The 22,253-nt window shown below is 39.1% G+C and overlaps 2 protein-coding genes across 7 annotated transcripts in view; one reads left to right on the top strand and one right to left on the bottom strand.

Moving 5' to 3' along the window:
* Positions 1-22,253, bottom strand: part of SMYD3 (SET and MYND domain containing 3) — a 506,262-nt gene that overhangs the window by 53,244 nt on the left and 430,765 nt on the right. For all 6 annotated transcript variants that reach the window (XM_020787921.3, XM_072992853.2, XM_072992847.2 and 3 more), the window contains 2 exons: positions 5,751-5,838; positions 4,224-4,398 (listed from right to left, as the gene is read on the bottom strand). In XM_020787921.3, the coding sequence (XP_020643580.3) occupies positions 4,224-4,398; positions 5,751-5,838 (263 nt within the window). The remainder of the gene's footprint in view (positions 1-4,223; positions 4,399-5,750; positions 5,839-22,253) is intronic.
* The window catches only part of LOC144585865 (uncharacterized), a 236,428-nt gene that overhangs the window by 47,673 nt on the left and 166,502 nt on the right, over positions 1-22,253 (top strand). The gene's annotated exons all lie outside the window — the stretch shown is intronic.

Here is a 22,253-nt window from a genome sequence, read left to right as displayed (position 1 = left end):
CTTGGCTCCAAAACAGCTCTTTGAACCTCTGTAGGCTTTTATCCATGAAACACAGATTGTAGGGCATTTTGGCTATTTCCTTTGAATCTAGCAGCCTCTTTTTTCACTACCCATCTGGTTCCAAAAGTTTTCTGAACCCAAAGGTTCAACGCCGTATAGATAAAGATGACACTCTATGAGTTCATGTATGAAAAGGCTGAACTATGAAAAACACTGCAAATTTTATGTGGCAGCCATGTTGATATTGATGAGCCTTACAGAGGGCTACACCTCTGAAATTAAATGTATAACTATTTTTGTGCAAACCTTCCAAAAAAGGCACTGATTTGTTTGTAGCCTTTTTACAAGTAATTTCAGGTAAAACCCTAATTACAATATTCTAGGGAAATCAACACCCATAGGAATTGATCACTGGCTCATAGACATTAACTTTTAAACAATAGCAGCACCTAGTGGTAATATATACCACTCCATTAGATTTTCTTTGTTGCAATATTTTCAAAATTGAGCAAAGGATTTTTAAAAAACACTACAGAGAACCAGATACAGTGTGTTTGTTATGTCAAAGATTTATCTCTTTGCCCACTAACACTTCTCTTTGATCAAGAGAAAAAAGTCTAAGCAGCCCTTAGTTTTTTTTTTTATTCTAGCCACTGACTGTACTCCCAAATGTAGCAAACTACACACTTAGAAAGCATACCTGCTTTTTATTACAGAAATACTTAATGAAAAATCAGGGGATCAAGATATGCTAAATCTGGCCATTTGGATGTATACACATATTTGATGTATACACATTACATATCTATGGTAGAAGAGACTGTACAGTGGAATATTCCTCTTCAAGATGCCATTCCATTACATTCCATTCCACCCTGATCTTTTAATCCCCTTTGGCTGCATTTTGCTGTTACTCAGCATACTCACTCCTTACTGGAGTGTTTGGGCCTGGGCATTATCTTTTCTTCTTCTTCACATTTTTTGCAAACGTCACTGTAGGGAGGCTGCTGTTTTAGCTGTGTGCGGCTTCTCTCTGAGAAGGAATATGTTATTTGTTTATAGCCTTTCCCCAACTTGGTGCTATTCAGACAAATGGCAGTTGTGTATTTCAGACAAGAACACCCATTATTGCTTGGCAGAATGACTGAATATCAATGATGGTGAAGGCTGGTGTACACGATTCTGGTCCTTCTTAGTGAAGTAAGAAACCAACACTTGAAACCTGAAGACATGACTGAACACATATGGTTGTTAAATAAAAACAGAGCAACAACTACAAAGAAAACATGCTCAAAAACTGCACTTAGTGCACTGCTGAGGATGTCACATCTACTGATCACGTAATGGAAACACGCAATGTAAATATAGATTCTGAAGTTAAAATGGTTTCAGACCAATTCCTCAGACTCCTTTAAAGGTGGACATACTGCCTCCGATTTGTATGGATGGCTTGTTGTTCAGGTTATTCCCTGCAGATAGCAATATGAATATTTTTTTTCTCTCCTCAGAATGGAGAGAAGGAAAATAGATAGCCGTAATGGAACTGCAGGAGCAGTCAAGCAGTAGATTGATTCAACTGGAGAAATTCAATGCACTCCAACAGATTTCCTCAGATTTGATACCCTGCTGCTCCAGGCGCAACTTCTTGTAATGAGAAACGGAAGATTTTTTGTCAGGTACGTCAAAGCTTGTAGTGATGGCTTGAAGGTAAAAAAGAACTCAGGCAGAAATTGTCTCTCCTCAGGAAATGCTTTTGCACCTGGTGAGACTAAGAGCATCATCTCCAAGGTACAAGGGCAGCAGCCTTCCCATGCCAGGGACATTCCATCAAAGTCATTTTAACACAACGTGCCATGGGTCTGTATAGATGCTGCGTGGTGGGAAGGACGCTTGTCTAAAGTAAGTAATTCGAAATTATGACATACACGATTAATCAAACAAAGAAAGAGAATTTGAAATGATGGGTACAACCAAAATTGTTTTCTGTGACCGTACTTTCTGCACTGTAAATGATGTGCACTTTTGTTGCTCTCCAGCTCAAGCTCTTCAGGTTAATGGGAAAAAGACACACCGCTGAACAGAAACAGGAAAAAATAGGAAATAAATAAGGAAGGTAATTTTGAGTTACTATTTCTCCCTCCCTCTGAAGTGAGTGAAATTAGAGAAATCCATGGAAAATAAGAGTTCCATGGGTACTACTCATCATGCTATATATTACTTCAACTATTAATAGGTCTGTCAATATCAGTTTCTGGGAAACCCAAGCAGGAGTGACTTAGTATGTGTCTACTTGTGGGCTTCTTATTGGCCTCTGGCTGCCATGTTGATGGAGGAAACAGAATCCTCAGCTAGATTGGCCTTTGGCCTGATTCATCGTATTTCTTCTTTGGTACTAATAGTGTTATTCCACAGTTAACACTTTTTTCAACAAAATCACTATGAAGCCCAATCCAGCCTTGCAGTGACCCAAATCTGTTTTATTACTGACCCGACAACGTTCACCCCCCCCCCCCGGCTTCTTTTATGCTATGTTAAAATGTTGTCTTTAACCATAACTGCCTATGGGCCACTTTTGGTCCCAATTTTGCCATAGATTCACTGGCTACCTTGAATTAAATCTGTATCTTTATGTTAGCTCTTTAGCTATAAAATGCAACTGTATTTGACATTAAAACTGTGGATTTGCCTTTCTAGATTGAAGCCAGAGATAGGTAAAGAAAGAACAAACCATCATGGAGTATGATAGCATCACAATTACTCAGTTTCTTCCAGAAGATTGAGAAGCCATTGTGTGGATAAGAGATAGGAATCACAAAACTATCACATCTCTCTCTCTCTCTCTCTCTCTCTCTCTCTCTCTCTCTCTCTCTCTCTCTCTCTAACACACACACACAAACACACACACACACACACACACACACACACACACACACACGTACCTTATACTTTATAGTCATCACTATTTTTGAAATGTTTTCTAGTGGATGCTTATTTTCAGTCTTACTGGGAAGAAATTTTCACATGACTGTTCAACTTGAAAAACTGGAAGGAAACTCCAGCCAAGTTCAAGTGGAGAGTTTCCACTGATGAAACAGGTCTCACCACTAGAACTGAGGAGAGGCAATCCCCCCAACAACCACTCCTGTGCAGCTCCAAATTGATTCTACCACACTGAAAAACTATTTGGGGCCAGCTTTTCGGTGGTGTGGAAGGCTGCATGGCTAGGTTCCTTTATGCTAGCAGGAAAAAGTTCCTTTAACCTAGCTGGAATGCAATGAAATGTTGCAGGTAAGTCATTGCCTGCTGTTTCAAAAATGACCACTTAAGTATCTAAAGTGAACATTTATAGCAGCATTTCTTCATGTTCACCATCTTCATGTGAAACATTCAAACACAAATGTTTTAGTAACCTCCCTCTATTCTCCCTTTTTTTTAAAAAAAAAAATCAAAATGAAAATGGCCTCTTCAGATTTATTAGGCAACTTAACAGCAATCTAAATCCTGTCAACCCCTATTGCCACCATGACCTCTGAATGCCCTTTAGACTTTAGAACACACCAAAATTCTATGCATCCTAACATATGTTCTTCCCTGAGTAAATGGGTAGAAACAGCTAAAATCCCACTTGTAATATTTGAAGATACTGTACTGATTGTGAAGTTGCCAATCATCATAATGTTTTTTACATTGTTTATAGATGTAAGAAATGCAAATATTAATCAAATGGCATCTGGCACAAGGCTTATGAATTGTTTCTTCTTTATCATCTCATTGCCACTGTCTACGGATGTAAATAAAATATTGGGTCATTTAAAATCCCATGTTATGGAAAGGTAGCATATATTTGTATACAGACAGTTATCTGCAGGTACAGGAAGATGTGAGTGTTAAGGGGGAAACTTCCACAATATTGGAGATTGTCATAGCTATGATGATAAAATATTGTGGAGAATTGGCCCTGATTCATACCATGTATATGTTCTCTTAATACATAAAAGCCTGTTATATTTTGGACGTATATAGATGAGACCTATGGTATTGGTCAGCACAAAATATGAACCTAAGTAATTCACAAAAGGGTTTCATATATCTCTAAAGTTTGATCAACATCTGAGGTGAGAACCATTATCCCAGTTCTTGGTCAAGACCATACAAAAAATAAACAATGACTCTCTCATTCCTGGACAGAATACTTCAGAAGATTGTTTAGCAATGCCTCTTACCTGTAGGGCTCCAAGGTTCTGTTACCATAACTCAAAGCTTCCTCCAAAAGGCCAAGGTTTATACAAGCATCCATAGCAAGGTCAAGTACTTTTAGTTGGTATATGTTTGTGTCTGGGAGCTGAGAGGAGTTGTTCCTTAAAAATGTCTGGCACATCAACAAAACCTGCTCCCACTCTGTCATTTATTTGGGTTAAGGACTGATCCCCATCATCAGCAAACAAAAGCAAAAGCAGATGGGAAATATTATTTTATATACATACCGGTATATCACAGAATCCTTCAGCTTGGAAACATTTTGCTTCTATTTAGTTTCTATTTCTCACTCGTAAATCATAAAGGCAATTATTACACAAATACCCTCTTACCAACTGATAATACAAAACTGAAGGTAGCTCAATACATAATTTCTTTTCTGAAGCATTTTTTCTTGTAATAACTGATCTTCTTGACGTATCCTTCCTGTGTTAGTGTTTCTACAAAAATTAAAGCCCAGCTCATGGACAGGTAATAGTCATTTCTTTTGACTTTGAATTTTGTCCTATTTTAATTGACCAAGAGGAAGCTCTCCACTTCACATATAAATGCTTTTAGTTTAGTGATCTATGTGATAAAAGGCACTGTTATGATTCAATTATTAAACATTTCAAAAGCTTCCTCACTTATGTTAGCACACAAGATAAAAGACCAGGTGCACACAATAGTTATCTGTTCAGGTTTTTTTATCACCTCCATTCATGAAGATATCTTTCAAAATATCCCACTGATGTTCTAAATTTCCAAGAATATGTGATTTCCTGGTTGGCAGTTGGTAAGGAAATGGTGAGGAGATGTGTAGGACCCTAAAGTCACAAAATGGTATCAGAGAACGAGAAATGAAAAGTGTTCATTTAATTAAGGCCAAATTAGATATAATGTTGGAAATGTGTAACTGTACCTCCTCCATGTATTCATAGTTGCTAAAAAGAAACAGGGAACATGGCCATTTTCATGAACCCACAGTGCAAGGGGAAATTAAACTATCTGAGGGACAGCAGTCTCCCATATGAACCTGCCAAGGCTCTTAGACATTCAGAAGAGGCCCTCCTCTCAGTCTACGTGCCCTCAGAAACATGTGATAAGGATTTGAGAGAAGCTGCTGAGTCTGCTTTCAGCTTTATTTTAATTAAACCAGGTTTTTACTTCCTTTTATAGTTCTGTACTCCTATGTCACTTTTTGTTGCCAATGTTTTCCACATTAAGTATCAAAGCAAGGGCATGTGACACCTTTATTAGACCACTGTTTTTTAAATAACCAGTTTCCAACCTATACAAGTCTTCATCAGGATGTGTTCAAATATATTTTAGATAGTGCAGCGGGGAAAAAAATGAAATTCCCAAAGTATATTATTTATGGAAAAGTAGGGTATACATTTAAAAAAACAACGGATCAGTCAACAAATGAAGCACAGAAATCCATCTGTGTGTGCTCCTGGCTCACACAGGGAAGTCATTTTCTGTTGACCATTACTTTGTCATTGAAAGGATACCTTCTTTGGATTTTGGAGCTCCCATTTTATTTATAACTTCTTTGGCTTCTTTCCAAGCTTTTTCATCACCTGCCAACATGTCAGCATCCTGCGTTGACAGAAACAAAAGCAAGAGACAAAACATTTGATACCAAGACTGAGAGAAAGAGAGCGAGAGACATGGACGCCATCTTGAACGATGGGAGGCTGAATCACACTGAAGAGAAAAATGTTCCATAAGGCGTGAAACTGAAAGAGTTTAGTTTTCTACAGTTGTACTCAAGGTAGTTTAGAGTCTAACCTACTTTCAACTAAAGACAATGACAAAATGGTAACTGAATTTAATGCATAATACATGTTTTAAATAAAGAAAGTGGGGAAGGGTTCTGGAGCTGCATTCTACTAAATTTAGTTATTTTTTGTATTTTTTTCAAATTAATGTGTATTAATATTAATACAGTTGTATGAATACAAATTTTAAATGTCACTTGCCAATCATTGAGCATTCAGGCAAGAAATCACACTAGAAAACAAATAATAATAATAATAATATTTAAACACCTTAACATTTAAGCTTCTAATAATAATTGTTTTTCAAATATACATACAAACTGCTAATCAAAAGCAACAATCTTGTTTTCTAGTCGAGTACTAGTTTTCTGAAATGGTACAGCACTGGTAAAAAAAAAACTAGTCTCAGAGAAGAAAATACAATGTTGTCCTCACATTACTATTGAGAATATGAATATAATGCCTTCATAGATATGTGCTGATGCACATGTATTAGCAATCAATCACTATATACTTCTACCTTTACTATTTACCATTTTTTCCAATGACTGGAATCACTGTTATCTGTTATTAAACTAAGGTAACACAATTACCAAAAATTCAAAGTGCAGCATAACAAAATCTGTAAAATTAACGAATCACCCCTAAAGAGTTTTTTCTGTGACAACTCAGGAAAGATTGCATCTAAGAACCAGTTTTATTGATGCATGGTAGATATCTGTAATTATACAATAAGGAGGATTCAGTCTAATATTGTAATTCTCAGAAGGGTTCCAATATACGACAGGCTTCACACTTGACACAATTTCTGAGACCTAGTACTTGGTGACTCTGAAGGTCACTGCCTTTGAAAGTAATTGCTTGATAGGCAAAATGGTTGTCTGAATCAACCTGGGAATACGGAACTGCAAAAAGCTATTGTTAGCAACTACTGAAGTGAAGACACAAGTGCTAGTTAGCTGCATACTGGGGTCAAAGTAGAAAGCTATTGCAGCCATGGCCTGAAATACATAACTGAAGCGAGCTGTAACTGCAGGAGGAGGGATTTTTAAATTACTGCGCTTGTCATAAGAATATAATACTCTACTAATGCAAATTATGTGAGGAATACAGCTGATAAGATTTTGAAAAGATTCTCCACCTCCTCTGCTATTACCAAAACATTTAAACAAAGATGCTTAGGGATGGTGATCCAATTTTTATATCAATCATCATCCCGGGAGAATAAAAGTTAAGAGGTTTTAATCTGCATTTCGCGCACAGAGGAGGAAAATTAATTTGGCTTCCAAATAAAAGGAAATACGCACACAGAGCCTCCATTAATTCCATGTGTAACTCTGCAGTGCTTCTTTAACATTCATATCCAAAAGGAAGATAAGGAGGTAAACTCCTGGACTACTCCAAAAAATGACTGCATCAACATAGCCTCTCTGCTGTTTCAGAATTCGATGTCATTCCATATCAGGAAGTTACAAAGAAAGCAGTGTTCCTCATGAGATTTGCAAAGGTATTTACAATAACATCAGCTAGCGGATCACAGTAAGCTCACCTGGAAATAATTTTGTACAAATGAAAGCTGCTACAAATGAAAGGTCAGCAACAGCACACAAAAAAGCTCACGTTGCAGTAGTTATGTCAGTTGTGTTAATCATACTGATCCAGGCGTGTTACATTTTGCATATCAATTGAATGAGCAAAGTCTGGCCTAGATCTAATTGTGCTGCCTTCAAAGGGCACAGCATCAGTTACAGAGGAGCTGATTTGGTATATGTTGATATAACCAGATCACAACGTGACCCATAAAAATTTAAGTAATTACCCTAGTAGAAAACAATATCATAGAGTAAGCTCTTAAATAAAAAAAAGACAAGAAAAATAGGAGAGTTTCAGTTTTGCTCAGATTTTACAAAATCAGCTGCCTGTTCACAAAAAAGATGCCTTCTGACAAATAAGGGTGCAATTTTACACACATGTATGTGGGAAGAGAGCTCATGGAAACAAAAAGAGTTACACCCCCCTCCCATTGGTTTTAGTAAGTTGTATTCTGTGCAAACAAACAACATGGTTTGATTTTGATGAACATTTGTTTTGCTGCATGCATCTGTTGGGGGGAAACACTTCATCTTGCCTGGGAGATCCGCTCAGAGTAGACGGATAGAATCAACAGGGTTTCACATACATGCTGACACATGCTGTTCAGCTAGTTGAATCTGCAGATCTATCTTAGTTAGACTACCAGGTAGTCCCAACATAAATGAGAAGGACACTCAGCTGTCTCCTCTTTACAACATATTTTCCCCTTATGTATGCTTTGGAACAATATATGTTAAAAATAAGTATGACAGTGAATGGAACTAGTCCAGGTAAAAAACATAAAGCAAAAGTTTCCATCTCGTCTCCTTGCAAATGTACTTTTCAACTTCATCCTCGAGAATGATGCAATTTATTATCTTTTTTAAAGGCCACAATATTTTGAGATATATTGGCTAAAATCCTCTCCTAATCTCAACCAGAGTAGACCCACTGAATCAATGGGATTTACCTATGTGTAAACTCACAATTCAACGGTTGAATCAGTGAGCCTCGCTAGGATTAGCAACAGGATTTAGGCCAATATGTGTTTTGTTTCCCACATAAGGGAAATTGTATCTTCATAACATATGAACAGAAGCAAGAGTGCCTTTTGCAGTTACAATATATATTAGCTCATTTTGGAAGTAACCAGCTATGAGTAATGCAGTTACCTGTAACTTAATAATTGTGGGTAACGAGAGTATAATGAGGTCAGTGTTTTAAAAAGCCAAAGTAGTTGTACAATTACATTTTGGTATAAATAGCAATGTTTTCTAGTTTTTTCAAAAGTCACACTTTAAGTAAATTAATAATTAACTTAAAGTAACACTTAAAATAAGTTGCACTTACATAAGTTACATTTATTTCAAAGTATTTTTAGAACCAACAATTTAGGCCATTCCCTTATCTATTCTGCGTGGCATGGAAAGTATTGCTTTGCTCTGTCTTTTTGTCTCCTCAAGGTGCAATGCCAGAATTAACTACTAGTGCGCATTTCATTATATTTTGCTGATTGCTGGGGAAATTCACCATATGAATAAAAAGCAATGCAATGAATTGTTACTGAGAGAGGTACAATGACAAGAGCAACAGTAATCTTACTGCTGAAATATGAGTAAAATTGTTCTAAGTGCTGCACTTTGGGAAAGTATATTATCCATTTTATTACCCATTTCTAGTGTGCTTAGAGCTGGCTGGATAGCACAGTGGTTTAAGCATCTGACTGTGGAGCCAGAGGTCAATTCCCTACTGTGCCTCTAGAGAAAAGAGCCAGTCTTTGCAGCCTTGGGCAAACTTCACAATCCCAGGACGCCCCTAGGAAAAGTGAAGGGTAAACCACTTCTGTATATTCTCTACCTAGAAAACCCTGGGAAGGATTGCCATAAACCAGAGCTGACTTGACAGCACAGAGTTGTACCAACTAATGTGCTCACCTGACTGAATGGGGAAAATACATTTGTGTGCTGCTATGCATACATTCCTACTTACACCCTTTCCCCATTTCCTCATATACTTTCCTGTTTCTTCATTCATAGACCTGATTTAGACAATGTGATTTCTCTTATAAAATATTTCCAACAAATAGTTTTATGGGGCATATTATGGGAAATATGTCCTATATAATGAAAATAGACAGACAGCATGGAGTAAGGGACAAAGTGTCACACAAGGACTCAGGAGGCAGCCGGAGTTCAAATCCCGCCTTGGCCGTAGAAAGTCACTGGGGTTCGGCAATGGTGAACCACTCCTACAACATCTCACATATCTCAAAACCCTTGTTAGAGTTTCCTTATTTGGGAAGCAACTTGACTACAACCAATAATGAAAATGGTTTATCATATTGAAATAATTCCAGGGAGGAAGTACATTGTGCAATTGTGTAAAGAAATCCAGTAAGGCATTGGTGGTAGAGAGAAAACCTTTCCTGTTTCTGTACCATGCAAAGGCCAGGAACCAGCCAGGACACATGAAAAATTCCTTTTGGCCAAGAATAAAACCAAGTGAACATTGAGAAAAGACTGGGAGCACATTTTCAATTTTCTCTGTTTCAGTTTGTCAGGCAAAAATGTCTCTGCATCGCACAGAAATATCAAAAGCCAGTGATGTTTTTGGATATCACATTTACCTCCTGACAGCACAGCAGTAAATCATCCTTTTGACATGACAGTAACTCTGATTTGGGAGAAAAGCAGTCCAGGCTTTCTTAAATTCAGAATGAATGGCACTTTGCATCCAAAGTCCACATTTCAAACAACTGAGACCTCGGTGTTCTGAGATAACTGGTACCTTTTGGTACATTTATTTAAATTGCACCATGAATTTTGATTATTATATTTGAGATTCCATATACCTTGACATATTTTCAAAAAGACGGATTTGTTAAAAAGCGAATGAAGTACAGGACAACAAAAGAGGTGTCAAGAAGACAGGAGATTTGGTAGTGCTTTCTGACAACTTTATGCATGAAAAAATTGTCACTATTCTACCGTGCTCCCATTTGAAAGCAGACACATAAACATGGTTGAATCTTCTTCTGGAGTATGCTTTTGGAGGGCACTGGAGATTTAAAGTCACTGAAAGAATTGAGACCTTTGGTTCCACTTGAAAGAATGGAGGATTGGCAAGGGAAAGGTTTGGAAAGCATAATAGCTACAGTCATGTGAAAAACAAAGTATATCCTTTGAATTCTATAATGTTATGTATCAAGACATAATAAAAATCAGCTGGTGCTTAGCGGGTCTGAAAATTAGAGAAATACAATCTCAGATGAGCAACAGCACATGACATATTACACTGTGCCATGATTTATTTAACAAAATAAAGCCAAAAGGGAGAAGCCGTGTGTGAAAAACTAAGTACGTCCTTACTGCTTCCATAGGAATTAAGAGGCTAAGAAGCAGTCAGATGCTGCTAACCAAATACCCTTGATTATCAGGAAGTGTGACCACCTCTATAAATGTTGAAATTTTAGCGGTTTAAGACAGTTGTCAGTCTTCCCAGAAGTGGACATCCAAACAAATTCACCCCAAGGTCTGACCATGCAATGCTCAGAGAAATCGCAAAAAAACCAAGTTACATCTCAGACTCCACAGGCCTCAGTTAGCATGTAAAATGTTAAAGATCATGACAGTACAATTAGAAAAAGACAGAACAAGTATGGTGTGTTTGGAAAGATTACTTTGCAAAACTGAATTGACATCTGAACCCTATAGCAACCAGTCAGTTCTTCAAATTGGTGTCACTGTCACTAGCCAGAAAGACCATTGCAAATGTGTATCAACCTGCCATAAGAATGTTGCCCAGAAACGCACGTCTCATTAATTTTATCTTTACTGGTAGGGAAGAACAGCAAAGTGTGATTTGTTTAACAGGAATAACGGGAATGGGTTTCAAACAGATAAATGTTTTATTGCTGTGCAATTCCTTGGTGACCAATGTAACATTGAACTATTTCCTTGGAGAGCTGCTTAATTGAAGACCAGGGAGTGGGGGATTGGAGAAATACTGAATTATCTTGCATTTCACACTTACGATGGTTTTTCCGATAGGTAAAATGTCATTCTGTGAAATCGTGGACTAATAATGAAACTCTGAGAAATTATATTTACAGTGATATAGAACATCGTATTTAGTTGCCATGTTCTATATCATTTTAAATATAATTTCCCAACATTTCATTATTAGTCCACAGTTGCACAGAATGACATTTTACATATCGGGAAAACAATCATAAGTGTGACTTGCGAGATAAGTCAGTATTTCTCAAATCCATCTCCTCTTATTTCTTCAATCGATCCCCTCTGGTCTTCAATTAAAATATGAGCTGGCAGGATAACTCAGTGGATTAGATATCTGGCTGAGGAGCCAGAGGTTGGGACTTTGATTTCTCACTGTGCCTCCTATGAGAAGAGCCAGTCTGCATGGCCTTGGGCGAGCTGCGCATTGCTAAGGCATTTACTACCAGAAAAAGGGAATACTGTAGTAAACCACTTCTGAATATTCTCTACCTAGGAAACCCTGAAAAGGATCACCATTACTCAGAATTGACTTGATGGCACATGAGTATTATTAACTAAATATGAAAAAAATGAAAATCTGTAGGTTGACATTTTCATGGAATTACCCTGCTGCCTCAAAAGATGGGCAATATAGGTCCCCCCCATTTGTACATTACTGTAATTCTCTAGAATTAAAGCTATACATATCACAAGCTAAGGAGGAAGCCATTATTTTATTCTTGTAAAAGAAATAAGGAAATATCTATTTCACTTTTGGAAGAGTAAAGCAGCACAGTAGATGGGTAATTTCAACACAGAAAAATGTTTTTGTACAAACAAGCTGTTCCAATGGAAAAGATGCTATGCATGTGAAGAATAAGAGAACAGCAGGTGAATCACTGGGGCTATTCCCTTAACTACTTTCATCTAATCATAAGGATTAAATGAGGGCACCTCTCCTGAAATCTGGGGGCGAGATGCCCTGTGCTTAGTTTAATGTGATGTAGTGGATAGCATGACGGACTAGGACACTGAAGAACAGGGTTCAAATGCCCACTTAGCCTTGGAAACTCACTGGGGTAGTGGAATTGGTAAAAACAGTTTTTAAATATCTCATTTACTTTAAAAGCCCTATTAGGGCTGCTATGATTCAGTTCCAACTTGACGGCACAGAACGCACACATGGCATACACTTGTAGCCTATTCAGAGAGGGGTACGCTGCTAGATATATGTTCATTTCTTTTGATAATCTGGCTTACTGACTTAATGATAGAGATTAGAGATGGGGGTACAGTGGTGCCTCGCTTGACGAACATAATCCGTTCCGTTCAAACGCTGTTGAGCGAAATCGTCGGCAAGCGAAATTTTAAAAAACCCATTGAAATGCATTGAAAACTGGTTCAATGTGTTCCTATGGGCGAAATACCTCATCGTGCAGCGAACATCCTTCATAAGGCGGCCATATTCTGATGCCTGTAAAGCGAAGAATCCGTCCTGAACACACCGGGGAGCCATTTTGAAAACCCGACAATCAGCTGTTTTTGATCATCATGAAGCAAAAAAATCGGTTCCCGAAGCAGGGAACCAATCGTCATCAAGTGGATTTTCCCCATTTAAACATCGTTTTGTGATCGCAATAGCGATCGCAAAAAACTCATTGTAAAGCAGATTCATCATGGAGTGGGGTAATTGTCAAGCGGGGTACCACTGTATTCATATTGATATGTGAATGTGAATATCCTTCCACAGGTGGAAATAACAAGGGTCCGGCCCCATGGGGCTGGACTGTCCACTCACCATTTCACCCCTGATGCGAGCTCGGAGGACCCTACCTATCGTGCTGTTGTCCACAATGGGTTAGCCACTCTGCAACCGGGCACAGAGGCTTGTCATCCCACTTCCTGTCAGGAGTGGCTAATCCACTTCGGCCAACACTGTGATAAGAAGGCTCTGCCCAACTTGCATCAGTGGCAAAATGGCGAGTGGGCATGGGGCCGGACCCTTGTTATTTCCACCTGTGGGGGGGATATTTGTATACGAATACCCCCATCTCTATTTTAGATCATGGCTATGAGAATAGAGAAGAGAAATATCACATGGTTCAAGAGCCAGCTCATGCTGTGCCTCATGCTCTGAACGTGTAGGGAAATACAATGTGAAGGGATGGAGACTTGTTTTGTAACACACACTAGGGGGTTGTAGTGTTACACACTGCTACAAAATTAACTAAAAATCACAATATTACTTAATTTGGTTAGGGGTAAAGAGTATCCTTTAAACTGTAATCATGACTGCTAGCTTTTGCGTCTACTTCTGGGACTGTCACTAGAACTATGGCTAATTACTTTTTAAAGGTAATTGTGGCGGACAGCCCACACGTCACTCCTGTCAGTCATTTTAGAGCTCTAGTGCAGGAGTCTATGACAGGACGGGAAGGGCGGAGTCAGCAGAACTGGGGGAGGCAGAGAATCAGTTAGGGAGAAGATTGAGAAGCGGTTAGACAAGATATTGGAAAGTTGGTGTGTTAGAGAATATAAAAGTGTTTAAAGTAATAAGAAATACATAAACAATCAGAATATATTGAGACCTTGATTAAAGTGAAAGAATATAAGCAAGCTTACATGTAATCAATTCCACATTCATTGAATGAATAATAAAAGAACATCCATGATTTTTCTTCTGTGATTTACCTGCCAAACCATAAATAATCGTTGTTATATTTGGCAGCAATAGTCTGAGATTCATAACTCGTACAGTGAGGGTAATACCCTCTGGTGTCAGCGAATAAGGGTAAAAAGCACAAGTCATGCCCGAAGGTTAACCTGTGAGTGGGAAAACAAACGTGGGACACTGGATGTGAGCGACAAAAGTGTTCTAAGATTAAAATAAAATGGAATTCTGCCGTCTTACTTTCTCAGCTGATTTTTTTTACTTGAGGGTAGAAACTATTAGAATACCAAAGCCTGAGTAAGAACCCTCCTCCCACAGGACCCAAAGGCAAAAATGAAATATTAGCTTCCAGATGAAAAAAAAAATTAAATCCACAATAACGAACAGTTTCAAGTTTCCAACTAATGTTTTCCCAATCCTTGCCGATATTTAGCCATCATAAACTGGGACAGAGAAAGACTACCTTAGGAAATGGAGTGGATTTTCCTAAATTTTGGATATTCACAAGATATGGCGATTACAGGATGACAAAATGCAGGGTCTAATTCTGCTGAGGCATTTAGTGGAGCCAATAGAGCGCTTTAATTACCACAAAGCATTCAGGACTCAGAAAATAATTACAGTACTATTCTCTGTCGTAAATAATGGGCAGTGCTGGTGGATGTTCTTCCAATTTTTAAATTAAATTGCCTGAAACAGTTTGTATGCAAACAAACTCTTGAATTGTCCAACTTCCAGAACCTTTCAGTTGATTAATTATTAATGTGTTTCAGCAATTACGATAGAAATGGCTCCGTAATGACAGGCTTGCTCCAGAGCTTGTCTTGGTGCTTTGAGGTTCTTCATTACTTCTTGTACAGTACTGCCTACCTTGCATCTTCATCATCACGACTGCTGCACTTGTGATTCTATTACAGATAAGGACAGTAAGATACACACACACACACGGTCTGGAAATTTGTACATTTCAGAGTTACTCCGACTCCTTTTGAGAGTCATTTTATAGTTAAAAGCTAAGATCATTCAATCCATTTCCCAACAGAGAAAGTCGGTGGCAAATGCCAGGTGCTGGATTTGGTGATCTATGTTCTAACTAAAGGAATCTAATTTGTAAAACTCTGTATCAACCAACTGCAACATTTCATCATCATGGAACAAAGCTTGAAATGAAACAGCAGCCAGTGGGCAAGTGTAAACAGGTACTATATACAACAACAGGTACTAGTGGCCAAGTCTAAACTGATGCAGGAGTCATTTCACCCACGTACATAACTCCTCTTGGTAAGAGAGGCATCTCCACTGGGAAGGATGTAACCTGTGGTAGACACAACAGGTTTTAGTAGCAGATGTGTTTAAAATAGGCTTTCAAACTATTTCCCAACACAATTCTATGTTGGCACTGCAGTGGGGGAAATTAAAGCATTTTGTAGATTGTATGTTTTGCTTCCACTATCTACCTGTTTAGTACCTGCCCTGGGATTTTTTGCACAACTGACATTATCAGGATAAATGAACTTGCATTTTCTACCTAGATATCCACAGCCTGTGAAGCACAAGGCAAAGTAAAAGTAAAATCAGATAAACCAAAACAAAGCATACACTGCTTCTGATATGAAGTGTTTTGTAACCTCAGTGAATTGCAGTGCCCTCTCACAAAAGAAGAAAAGGCACCAATCTACTGACAGTAAGACCAAATTGTGTTTTGGCACATCACTGTTTGCTCTAAAACAAACATGAGCTTTTTAAACAAAACCTTATATGACAAAAAGGAATATATATCTTGACAATTTTTTCCTGTTTTTTTTTTTTTTTGAGGAAAAAATAGGACATGGTATATGGATGAAACAGGGTGAAATTGTTTACTACTATACAGGTGACAGGGACGTGGATGACACTGTGGGTTAAATTGCTGAGCCACTGGGCTTATCGATTGGAAGGTTGGCAGTCTGAATCTGTGCAACGGGGTGAGCTCCTGTTGCTTGTCCCAGTTCCTGCCAACCTAGCAATTCGAAAACATGCAAATGCGATTAGATGAATAGGTGCCACCTTGGTGGGAAGGTAATGGCATTCTGTGCCTAGTCATGCTGGCTGCATAACCACGGAAAGTGTTTAGAGACAAATGCCAGTTCTTTGGCTTACAAACAGGGATGAGCACAACCCTAGAGTCGGACAACCCTAGAGTCAGACATGACTGAAATTAATTGTCAAGGGGACGTTTTACCTTTTTACAAAGATGACAATGTTATACAATGACTTACTTTGTATATCTACATACCTGTTCAGGTATTCGGAAAAGCATTCATCTAAATGCAGAAGCAGGGAGAGTTTTAGACCCACTACTGTACATGCCTGGCATTCTGAGGGAGTATCTGAATAGGAAAGTCACGTGGAGCTTTTTCTCACAATTGGGAGATGAGAATCTCCACATGTGTCAGGCTGTCTCCTCCCCTTGCTCTCCTCCCCTGTGTGGAGACAGTGACAGGTGGGGAGCGAGGCTGGGCTAGCACTCTCTTCTGCCTCAGGTTGTTCAGAGTGACCCAGTTTGGCATGCCTCAATGAACCTTACTTCTGGAATGTCTACTGCATGATGTTTTGCATGCTGCTGAAAAAAATGGAATACACATTGTGTTCCTAGTGCTTATTTTTGGGTCAAAGGGGAAGGAGAGTAATTTTTCTGTTGTTCTAAGAGATTTTTCTTCTTTGCTTGTACATACATGCATCAGAGTTTCTAACATCCAGAACATTAGCATGTAGTGAATAAAGACACAGGTAGTGAACATATCATGAAAATTATAACAAAAAATTCAATCTTTATTATTTAATACACACATTTAAAATATTCATATTTAAGCAATCTGAACACACTATTGAGCTGTTCAGTCATGGAGGCTGGGCTCAGTTAATTGGCTAAACCAGCAAAATGCTAATGTTGCATTTCTCAGTATTCTAATAACCTTTCAGTAATTGACTCATATCTCACGTCTGATACTTCTACCAAAATATTTACATAACCAAATGGATGTATTTCATTCTAAATAGTGCTGTAACTCCACCATGCTTTGTTTCCCATTTAGATCAAAGCTCATCATTTTCACAGTACCTTCCATAGATGACTTCCCATGCTAATTAGCTGAGTACATTGTGACAGAACAGTCCATTTGTATTTCTCCTTCTAATAGACTAATAGATTTGATCAAATTAATATTATTACTACAGATGTGGACCCAGCAGAGACATTTGATTTGGGCTGGGAACAGGTAAAAGTCAACAATCACAGTGAGATGTGGCCAGTTCATGAATCTCTCCTGTGTCTGTATATCTGGAGAATATATAAAGTATAATGTCCGTTTTTAATATAAAGTATTAAGCAACAGTGTTTGTACCTAACAGACTTGAATCATCTGGAATGCAGATTTCCTGTGTCTGCAGACACAAGTAGTTCCTTCATTTGCCCACAGTGGTTCACCAAGGTAATTTCAGAACCTGGACCCAAAGATCTCTCAGAGCCCACCCCCCTCAGACAGCAATGCGTATTATATGGACAGAAAATGTTTGGCCCTTCAGATGTTTTGGCCTACTACTGCCGTGGGCCCCACATAGTACAGTTAATGGTAACGGACTACAGAATTAGTGGGCAAAACATCTGGAATTCCAAATACATCCTGTCTCAGCTTCTTTTAAAGCAGAAAGGTGGGCTAAAATATTTTAAATAAATTAAATACGTAGGTCCTGGTGTATTATTAAACTCTCTTTACTCAGAAGTAAGACTTGTGCTATATTTGGTGGGACTCATCATCCTGAAATACTGTAGGTCACATTTGCACAATTGGGAGAGTCAATTCTGAGAATAAGCTTTCAAACACTCCTACATGTACAGTAACTCTTCTAATTTCATACATCACTGCAACATTGCTGTTGACTATTGCATTTGCTGAATTTCTGTGTTTCAGTTCTCATTCACACAGCACAGCACTGTATCTTAGTGGCAATGAGTTCACACTGTGTCTCAAATCTTAAATGAAAAAGAGTGGCTTGGAAGAACCAGGGGTTTTTTTCCAACTAGAATTTTTTTGTGCATGGAACTGTGCATACCCATGTGTGTCCTGAAGCTACTTGCCTGCTCTTTTTATGCTAGAATGGTCAGTTACTAATGGTGGGAACACCATCAAGAAATTTCCGATTTCTAGATAAAGTATCACAACATACTATAAATACAAATATACTGCAATGAGTGTCAAGACAATTAGATGGCTAGATTATAAATGATATTTGGAAATTCATATTCTCTCCAGTAGTGAGAAGTTGCACAATAAAGTCATCAATAACAAAGGCATTACAGGGGAGGGGAAGGGAGAACCAGTTTTTGAAGACTTCTTTATGTCTCTGAATCACATGACATAACCTTGTTCAGTGAATATGTGGAAAAGTGTGAGCAGGATAAAGTTTACTGGACCTACACCCAAATTTCATTCAGTTGAAATTAAGAATAAAACTTTACATGCATGCAAACTGATAGATGTCCAATCTAACTATGACAAGATCACCTTTTCCTAGGGTGTGCGGTTAGCCTATTTTGTTATTTAAAGGATGCTTCTAGGGGGACAATGCTTTAGACCAAGGTATACAACCAAAGAATGTTTGGGCACTGCAGCATCTCACCTTCACACATAAACAACCCCCTGAAAGGTGCCGCATCTGTCCTTTTTATTGAAACCAGAAGTGACTGAAGAATGCCAAAACAATGCCATATGGAACCCAAAATAAAAATGTATGCAAAGACCCAAATAGTATTTAGTAGGGGAATCATGGCGTGCTCTGGTCCGTAGGGTTATGAAGAGTCGGACACAACTAAACGACCAAACAACAACAACAAGGGGAATCATGCCCCCTGGAGGCTTCTGGAGGCTTGATTCCCTCTTTGTTCTATTGTTTTTATTGTCCCCCCACCACCAAGCAATAGGGTAGGAGCCATACTGCCACCAGTATGTCCTTAGACTAATTACTGATGTTTTTATGTTTTTTATAGGTTTTATGAATTGTATAGCATGATGAAATATGATTCAAACTAACGAGAGATGGCAAGCAGGAACCACCTCAAAAACAAGTTTACGGTTGCAATCCTATGCATGCTCACCTGGAGTCTCCTTGAAATAAAAGGTACATAAAGCTGAATAGGAACTTCGGAAGGTACTTTTAGAAGCTTCTTTCTATTTGTTCATCTAGAGTACGGGTGGGCAATTAATTTCTATAGGGGGCCACATGAAAAATCTGAAATGTGTTCAGGGGCCGAACCAACTTTACTTAAAAACAGTCCCCCAATTTGTGGCAATAGGCCCCCATTGGGTGAGGCCCTGTGGTGAACGGTCTACAAGGCTGACATAGTTAACTCCCTAAACTTTTTAGGGACTTAACTATGTGAGTGCTGTAATTTGTTGACTGCAGGGGGAAAAGAAAAAAAACCCAACACTGAGCTAACTCACCTGTCCTCCGTTCCCCTGTGGCCTTCCTCTCTGACTGTCTTCTATCCCGCGTAGGCGACGTGATGTGTCATCACGACGCCTGCACAAGGATCGCTTCCGGCCTCTTGAGCCACAGGCTATACAGCCTGCGACTCAAGAGTAACAGTCAAAACTCATGAGATCCCAGTGTCAGATCTCACAAGTTTTGCTTACTGCCGTGCTGGGTGACCAGAGCCGGGGCTCCGGCTCATTCAGCGGCTACGGGCGGGCCAGACAGGAGTGGCTTGCGGGCCGTATGTGGCCCACGGGCCACACTTTGCCCAGGTCTGATCTAGAGCTAGGTTTCCAGGATTTCAGATGGGAGTTCCCTAGTGGGTTCTTACAGTGTGCCACATATTTGCTCCATACCTTAGTTATAACTCAGCACAGAATTTTGCACAGGTAGCCAATCCCTCCTACCTATTACACCTTAGTAAAAGATACATCCCAGATGCTCATTTACTTCAGGGTAAACAACTGCTGCTTTCCAACTCCCACATGCTGTGGTACCACTAAATTTCTTTTGAAGGTATCAGCATAAAATGAGGACATATGAAGACAGCTCTGTTTGCTGCTCCACTGGATTATAGTGATTGCCGCGGACTTGGTGACTCTTGATAGCAGTTCACTACGTTTTGTGGAAATGGTGGCAAATCGTACACATGTAATCTCCAGCTCATATAGCTGGAATATATATTTCTTTGCTGAGTTGCGTGGCAGGCATTCAGCATTCCCCTCATGTGCGTGAAGTGGCCTCGGGTAGTTACATGTACTTCTTCCTTTCATTGGTCTAGCTGGTAGCCAGAGAAAACCATGAGGGCCTAAACAGAAACTGTTCTGGGAGTCTGCTTAAATCATCTTTCACAAGGCTTACATTTCTTTCCAGCCTTCTGGCTTTGTGAATAATGACACTGTATTCCTCTCGGATGACTACTAGGCTGGACTCAGGAGAGTGTTGTATTCCAATCCTGCTTCAGCAGCACAGCACATTAAGCCTGCCAAATTGTCAGGCCATGTTAATACCCTCTTCCTTTTCCAATAGTCTCTGAATCTGAATGTCTGGCAGATGTCTCCAAGCTCTCATTCATTTATGTGCACTATAATTTATGTCCTGTGCCTCCCCCACCTCCCCTGGCATCCCAACCCACTCAAACATCCTCAAAAACACTGTGACCAGCTTGCTCCCTTGGAGAAAACGATCCCATAACAGCAAAGAAAGGTAAACAACCTTTGGGATCTCAAATCTCATTTGTCAAGTCCTGCCATTCAGAAGGCATTGGATCCTGACCAGGACAAATCTGAGAAGCCAGAAGCAGATGACCATAACAAAAACCTAAACTTAGAAATAATTTCTGGGTTTTCTGTGTCATTTCTGACAAAAACAATAACCACAATGCAACTATCTTTCACTCTTCCAAAATCTATGCCAAGGTTATGAGGCCTTTTAAATCACAGGCAACACAATCAGCCTGGCTAGCAAAAACACAAACGAACGAACAAAAAAGTGAGTTTCAGGGAAAGTCAGGGTAGCTGCTTAAACCTAAAAGAAGAGTATCCATCACCCAAACAGAAACAAAAGGAGGACACTGATATGCATGAAATTGCATATGCTGGACAGAATCCAACTGCCAATTTATGTTTGTATAAAGGGAACCATGCAAGTCACAGTGGCAAATTGCTAGCCATTAACAAGGTGCTGGTAACATTCTTGGGTGTTTCGTGGTACATGCCCAGAAATCCACACTTCATTAATGAGGGTCAGTTGGCTCCACAGTTTACACTGTTTCTTTTATGCAAGCAAAAACCCCAGGAGGATTCTGCTCACTAATTTCTACATACATATACAAAATAAAAATTATTATATTTTTAATAATTTGATGAGAACTGCCAGGCATCTCACTTGAGTGGGGAGGACTGTGGGTACCTTCCAGGTCCTTACTCCTAGTCTCTCATGGTGACTATGTAAAGTTAATTGGACAGGCATGTCTCTTACATGATTATATACAGTGGTTAAACTGCAATGTTGCAGTGAAAACTCTGCTCATGGCCCAGGTTCAATCAGAGGCAACTGGCTTGAGGTTTACTCAGCCATCCATGCCTCTGAGCTCAGTAAATTAAGTACCCAGATTGCTCTCTCTCTCTCTCTCTCTCCCTCTCTCTCTCTCTGTGTGTGTGTGTGTGTGTGTGTGTGTGTGTGTGTGTGTATGTGTGTATGTGTGTGTGTGTGTGTGCAATGTGTAGCCTTCATAATTAAACTGTAAACCTCCCAGAGAGTGCTTTAAGGCTAGCTCTATGGGGTGGTATATAAGCAGCACACATTTCCTTTTGGGGGGGGGGGCTTTTAGCTTTAAATCAGGTTTTGACTGAACAGCCCTGCAGTGCTTCAAATAGACAGTCTTTCATACAGGAAGAGACTTGGCCACCACAAAGACAATTCCATATCACTGTCACTAAAGCTGTAAAAAGGATGACACATTTCTCTGCCAATACTCTT

Source organism: Pogona vitticeps, chromosome 1 (assembly GCF_051106095.1).
Source record: "Pogona vitticeps strain Pit_001003342236 chromosome 1, PviZW2.1, whole genome shotgun sequence".
Classification (NCBI taxonomy): Eukaryota; Metazoa; Chordata; class Lepidosauria; order Squamata; family Agamidae; genus Pogona; species Pogona vitticeps.
The sequence above is the reverse complement of the archived record's forward strand: the minus strand, read 5'-3'. Positions and strand labels throughout refer to the sequence as shown.